Below are 7,238 nucleotides of genomic sequence, written 5' to 3' on the forward strand. Positions count from 1 at the left end.
TAACCACTATGCTACCAGAGCTCCTTAGGAAGATTAGGTTATCTGAATTCCATCTCCATGTTATCTGAGGATCCCTGGTATGGCGCTGTATTATCAGCATTGGACTTCAAACCACAGGTTGGCAATTCAAACCCATCAGCTGTTCCCTGGAAACCCTACACGAGATCGCTGAGTCCGAACCGACTGGACAGCACTTAAGAATAATAATTAGTATCTGAATTCCATCTCCATAATTTGATGCGAAAAAAAATTGTTCTGGTAATGCTGGTTAGAACTTCTGAAGTAAGTACTGAAAAAGAAGAATTAAGAAGCTACTTTTGTTGTTGTAAAGTGCCATCGAGTCGATTCCGACCCATAGCGACCCTGTATAGGGTTTCCGAGGAGCAGCTGGTGAGCTTGACCAGCCGACCTTGCAGTTCAAACGGCTTTGCAGTCTCGTGCATTAACCCACAGCGTTACACCAGGACTTCACTAGACACTCTCAAACTATATGCGCCATTTCTAATGTTGTGTTGTTGTTATGTGCCGTGGAGTCGCTTCCGACTCATGGTGACCCTGTACAGGGTTTGTGAGGCTGTAAAGCTTTACGGGAGCAGAAAGCCGCATCTTCCTCCCGCGGAACAGCTGGTAGTTCCGAACCGCTGACCTTAAGGTCTGCAGTCCGATTCGTAACCACTACACTATCACAGCTCCTTCCATTTCTGATAGTCCCCTCAAATTTAAAATCAGTCAGGGATTCATACACCGTGTATGTCTACTGGACCAAAGTCAGCTAAGACTGGCAGAAGCCACAGCCAGAAACGAGCGCTTTCAGACTCCCCAGTTTCCTGTGTATCAGCGAGAAAATGGGACTCCTACCTAAAAACCCACGTACAAAAATGAGGCACACATGCTTTAACAGTACGCGTTGGGCTGCTAACCGCAAGCTCAGCAGTTCGAGCCTACCAGGCGCTCACCGGAAGAAAGATGAGGCTTTCTGCTCCAATTTAAAAAAAGCATGGATCGCTACGAGTCAGAACCGACTCGAAGACACACCACCATCAACATCAAGAACATCCCCCCGGGAAGCAGAGGGCGTCTGTGAAAATCTTATCAACAACTCCTTCTAATCAGGAAAGAAAGGAAGATGAGAAGCTTGGAAGAGGGCGGAGCTTCGGTAAGCATAACACTTACCAAGTAAGAAAAACCCCGGTCTTGCGGCCCCTTCTCACGGCATAGAACATTCCGAACCCCCCACAGCCGCAGCGCCTGTAGGTCACAGTGGCCAAAACAACTCTGTGTGCAAGAGAGAAAAGCCTCGTCATTTCTCACTCCAATGTTGGAAAAAGCATTTTGGCTCACGGGCTTACAAGCGAACTACAAGAAAAACCACAGTAACTTCCGGCGGCGACGCAGAGAAATGGCGTATTTCTCCCGCAAGGCCTGCAGAAGAGAGTGGGGCGGGACCATGATCAGCAGGAGTTACGTCGGGCGGGGCCTGAAGTGGGGCGGGGCCGAAAGCAGAACCTGGCACAGAGATGAGCAGGGTCTGAACAGAAGTGTGGCGTGGAAAGAAAAGAGATTTGAAGTAGGGCGGGACCTGGAGTGAGGGCGGAGCGGGTTTTACAGTTTGGCGCCGTCGTGATGGGCGGGGCTTAAAGCACGGTTCTTTCGGCACCGCAAGCTTCCGCAAGGATGATACGCGGGTGGAGATCTGTGTGGGAATGAGATCTGGGGTGGGCAAGGGAAGGCCTGGTGCGGTGAGAGGCGGTGTTTCGGATGGGCCTAGAAGAGGCTGACTTCTGTTGGGGAAACGAGGCATGTTGCTGGGGTTCAGAGGCTTCTTGTTTTTTCCGTTCTACATGGTAGGAATTTGGAGAGTGTTCATCCATCGCTGACCTGTCTAGTTCTCAGCTTAGCTAAACAAAAGGTCACATCTGTGAAGCTTTAAAAAAAAAAAAAAAAAGTTTACCGATGCCCACAAAAATCTAGAAATCATTTTATTGTACAAAAAGACCAATTTCTGAAATGCTGTTTCCCCAGGTGAAGACCAACTGAAACCGAATCTTTGAGAGGAGAGCCTGGTCGTAGCTTTTAAAAGCTTCCTACGTTATTCTGAGTGGAGTTCTGTTAATGCGCTATAGGATAAGCACCGGAACCGGCCTGCTAAGCGTTAGTTCGGTGGTTCAAACCCATCTCGGAACCCGTCTCCTCAAAAACCATTTACAGAGCCACTCTGAGTAGGAAGACACCAAGGGCCCAGGTTATACTAATTGGGGGATTAAGCTTAGAACCTTTTTGATAGTCTTTCCGTAAAAGCATGCCAAATTTTTCTAATTTTCCAGGTGTAGGTTAACTGGTGGGAGGATTTGATTTCTGGTTGAAAATGATGAATGACTTGGAGATATGGATGAAAAATGCAATTGTCTACTTGGAGAAGTTTAGGCCCACTGTTTTGGTCGTCCACTTTGGGAGATACATTTTTTCTCTTTTTAAATTTCCTCTTTGGTGATCAAACAGTAATTTACCAGCAAATCAAAACTTCTTAGCGCCAAAAGTAAGGTTTGTGAAGAAATGCAAGTATAAGATTCTGAGTACTGAAAGTAAATAGAACAGTCAACTATTCATATCAAAGATTATTTCATCTCAGCTTAATTTCATATACTATAAGTGCTAACACAACACTAATCACATGCAAAGAAATAAAATTGGGCTGGAGGTAATGCTTCTGGCTTGATTTCCTATTCATCCATTAATAATGAAATTTAGATGTGGTCAGGAGTTTGTTATTATTTGGCCCATGTACTTTTTTTATTATGGAGAACAAAAAATGTTTAGTTTATTGTTTGAATAGCTGGAAAGACTAGTATTTATAAATTTAAAAAAAAATAAGTACAAATGAAGGAGAAAGGACTACATTATTTCTCTGATGAAGATCAGAGACAATAGCCTTCAGTATGAGTTGCATCTCAGTGTAAAGAAAATAAAAATCCTCACTGCTGGAGCAATAAATAAGATCAAGATAAATGGAGAAAAGATTGAAGTTGTCAAAGACGACTTTATTTTGCTCAGGTCAACAATCAACTCTCATGGAAGCAGCAGTCAAGAAATCAAATGATATATTGTGTTAGCCAGATCTGCTGCACAAGACCTCTTTAAGGTGTTGAAGAGCAAATATATCAGTTTGAGGAATAAGGTGCACCTGACCCAAGCCATGGTATTTTCAATAACCTCATATGCATGTGTAAGTTGGACAATGAATAAGGTTTACTGTAAAAGAATTGATGCATTTGAGTTAGGGTGTTGGAGGAGAATATTTAAAGTACCATGGACTGCCAGAAAAACAAATCTGTGTTGGAAGAAGTACAGTCATATGCTCCTTAGAAACCACAATAGACAGACTTTATCTCTCATACTTCAGATATATCATCAGGAGGGACGAGTACCTGGAGCATGACATCGTGCTTGGTGAAGTGGAGGGTCAGCGATAAAGAGGAAGACACCCAAAGAGATGGGTTGGCACAGTGGCAGCAACAATGAGCTCAAGCATAGCGATGAGTGTGAGACTGACAAAGGATTGACAATGTTCTGTTGTGCATAGGGTCACTATGAGTCGGTATCTACTCAATGACATCTAACAACAACATTTCTAAACATTCCTCTAATGGAATGTGGTAACTTTTATGTTCCACTCCAGAGCTCTTTCTCTAAGTAGGTATTTAATCAGGAAGGATATCCAATACTTAAAATACTGAGAACCAGAAAAAAAATTTATTTGAAAGGCAATTGCAGATTCTTCTGCAAATATTTGACCTTTTACTCTATAAGCAAATCAGCTTCCCTTGTAAATCCTTTCCAAATTAATTTAAACAACTTCAATTTCCTCCAGATCTTTACTGCAACAAATATTTATTGAACACCTACTATGTACTAGGAGTCCTAGTATGGCGCTAAGGGATAAAGCACTGGACCACGAGGTCAGGCTGAACCACAAAGTCAGCAGTTCAAACTCACCAACTGCTCTTTGGAAACCCTATATAGGGTGTCTATGAGTCAGAACTCAACAGCATTTAACAACAACAACAAAAATACAACTATGTGCTATGCTAGGGAGCATAGTGGCGGTATAGGAAACACACAGGACTATGAGCCACAAGGTTGGGGATTCAAACCCACCAGCCACTCCAAGGGAAAAAGATGAGACTGTCTACTCCCACAAAGATTTCCAGCCTGAGAAACCATATATTGGGTCACTATGAGTCAGAACCAGCTCAACGGCACTTAACAAAAACCATGTGCTAACTCACGCTCTGGGAATACAGAGTTACTCTAAGCATCCAGGGTTTAGGGAAGATGGGCATAAAACAAAGTACACTTAAAAAAAACTGTTTAGAAAAATGTATGTTAAGATACAAAAAAGAAGGATTAATTTTGCCTTGGACAATCAAGGAAGTCATAACACAACAATGGCAAAATAAGATCTGGAAGGATTGTTAAAGAAATACAAAACATTTATTCAAGTGAATTATAGGTAGAAGGAAGAAGGTGAGGACAATCCAGTAAGAAGGAACAGCATATGCAAAGGTAAGCAATAAATCTATGGTCAGATGTATTTTTGCTGCTGAACTCAATGACACCAATTGAGTTATTGTAAAAATGTCAGCTTTCCTGATTTAAATTGGCTATAGCTTTTGTGAGGGTAGGGGTGGGGAGAGTGGGAGGTAGTCCCAGTATTACACTTTATTGCACTGCTAACCACAGGTCTAAGGAGCTCTGGTAGCGCAGTGGTTACGAATCAGGCTGCGAGCTGCAAGATCAACAGTTCGAAACTACCAGCTGTTCCGCGGAAGAAAGATGGGGCTTTCTGCTCCCGTAAAGATTTACAGCCTCAGAAACCCTGTACAGGGTCACTATGAGTTGGAACTGACTCCACGGCACATGACAACGACAGCAAACACAAGGTCTGAAGTTCACACCCAACAGCCTCTTCCTGGGAAACCTATACAGGGTTGCTATGAGTTAGAACCAACTCAGTGGCACTTAACAGCAACAACAATAGTATTCATTCCTCATTTTTATCTTTCTTGTAGTTCAAATATCTTTCTTATTTAAAAACCGTTCCTTAAAAAAATGAATTAATGATGAATCATTCTTCCCCCACCCCTTTTTTTTTTTCAAACCCAAAATGTATTTATTTAATATATTCATAACCGGGGCTCAAAAGGAGAGTTAATTTTAAAACAAACAAAATGACGGCACGGTTTAAGATAGAGTCCTGTACAGAAATCAAGGAACGGACAGACCATCTAAGGAAAAAAAATAGACAATACAGGGAGGGTCTGGACAGATGGGGTCAGGGCTCTTGTCTGGAGATTTGCTTTGAGTAGTTCTGGTAGCGTAGTGGTTACGAATCGGGCTGCGAACCTTAAGGTCAGCGGTTCGAAACTACCAGCTGCACCGCGGGAGAAAGATGAGGCTTTCTACTCCCGTAAAGATTTACACCCTCGGAAACCCTATATAGGGTCACTATGGGTCGGAACCGACTCGATGGCACATAACAACAACAACAACAGGTTTCTTCTGCAGGTATTTCTTAAAGGTTGTGGAGGTTTTTCCAGAGCTCGGCAGCATGTGTGTTCAAAGGGCTATCAATATTGGGTTCTCTGGGCAGGCTCTGGATTGAGAGGAGGATGGTCCTGACATCATTGATGGCAGACCACTTGTCCTTCAGGATGTCTAGACAGATGTTACCCTGAGTGTCCACATTTGGGTGGTAGCAGGGTGTGAGGAACTTCACTGTGGGCACCTTGTAAGGGTAGCCACTGGGGAACTGGAGGGAGAGTTTATACCTCGGATCTTCTTATACTGTGCCTTCCTATACTGCTCCATGGATGGTCCCCACCCACTTGAAAAGGTTGTCTGATTCAGAGAAGGCAGAAATGTCTTTATCTCCTGACATTATGATGGTCATCAGCTCCTGCTGTAACCTCTTGCCCACAGAGCCCTGGGCAGCAACCCCACTGGGCTCAGTCCCCTTCCCGGCGGAAATGACGCTGGCTACGGCTGGGTCCTGGTTCTAGGAGGCCATTCAGTGGGCAATCAGTAGGCGCTAGTGGAGAACCAGGAACTTGGAAGACATGACTGCAACTGTCTGTCTCTTCTCTTGTAGTTATCTGAGGAAGCCTGGAGATGTCCCTGGTAGCTGCTCTTGGGAAGACCACAGCAACACATTTTATAGTCATTCATTCCTCCTTCAATTCATGCCTTTAGAGCTCCTATGGCCTCTGAATGAACACAAGTTAAGCCTTGAAAGATTGATTTCTAGACTTGCTTTTTTTTTTTTTTTTTCAGTAACATTAGCAATTCATCTGCACTTGGTGTGACACAGCTTGTTATAGAGCACTGGGAAGCTTGTTGGGCATCTGGGAAGAACTAATTGCAGATTAAAATGCTGAAGTGGAAGTTGATAGGGACAGTAGTAGTGGAGACATAAGCAGAAGTCTTTACTTTAAAACTATGGGAAGATCTGAGAGATAAAATGTGTGAAATTGTCCACACACATTATAGATGCAGTTATCTGCTCTGTTGAGGATGAAAGGAGCTGGTCCCATGGAAGTGTTGCCTTATTGTTTCCTCTTCCCCATTCCAATCTCTCCATTAGCTTGATCTGGGGCCTGATCTATTTGGTAAGTGTTTCCATGTAGATTGGCTGGCTGTCCTTACTTATCATAAGATACTCATCTCTCCTGTGGAGTTATAGGTTGCAATTATCTGAATACATTTGGATGTATTCATGTCACTTGTCATGTCTTGGATCAACTATCAACACTCACAGAAGCAGCAGTCAAGAAATCAGATGACGTATTACATTGGGAAAATCTGCTGCACGGGAACTTTTTAAAGTGCTGAAGAGCAAAGATGTCAGCTTGAGGACTAAGGTGTACCTGACCTAAGCCATGGTATTTTCAATAACCCCATATGGATGTGAAAGCTGGACAGTGAATAAGGAAGATCGTAGAAGAATTGATGCCTTTGAGTTGTGGTGTTGGAGGAGAATACTAAAAGTGCCACGGGCTGCCAAAAGAACCAATAGATCTGTTTTGGAAGAAGTGCAGCCAGAGTGCTCCTTAGAGGCCAAGATGGCTAAACTTTGTCTCTCATACTTTGGACATATTGTCAGGAGGGAACAGTCACTGGAGAAGGATATCATGCTTGGTAAGATGGAGGGTCAGAGAAAAAGAGGAAGACCCCCAACGAGA

The 7,238-nt window shown here is 43.3% G+C and overlaps 1 protein-coding gene and 1 pseudogene across 1 annotated transcript in view; both read right to left on the reverse strand.

Annotated features, from left to right (window-relative positions):
* Window positions 1-1,304, reverse strand: part of RNASEH1 (ribonuclease H1) — a 61,063-nt gene extending 59,759 nt beyond the window's left edge. Inside the window, exon 1 of the mRNA XM_006863997.1 lies at window positions 1,174-1,304. Coding sequence (XP_006864059.1) covers window positions 1,174-1,304 — 131 coding nt within the window. The remainder of the gene's footprint in view (window positions 1-1,173) is intronic.
* A 41-nt stretch (window positions 1,305-1,345) lies between these two features.
* On the reverse strand, window positions 1,346-6,067 carry LOC102842494 (annotated as a pseudogene).
* Window positions 6,068-7,238: the final 1,171 nt, after the last annotated feature.

Source organism: Chrysochloris asiatica, unplaced genomic scaffold, assembly GCF_000296735.1.
Source record: "Chrysochloris asiatica unplaced genomic scaffold, ChrAsi1.0 scaffold00058, whole genome shotgun sequence".
Lineage (NCBI taxonomy): Eukaryota > Metazoa > Chordata > Mammalia > Afrosoricida > Chrysochloridae > Chrysochloris > Chrysochloris asiatica.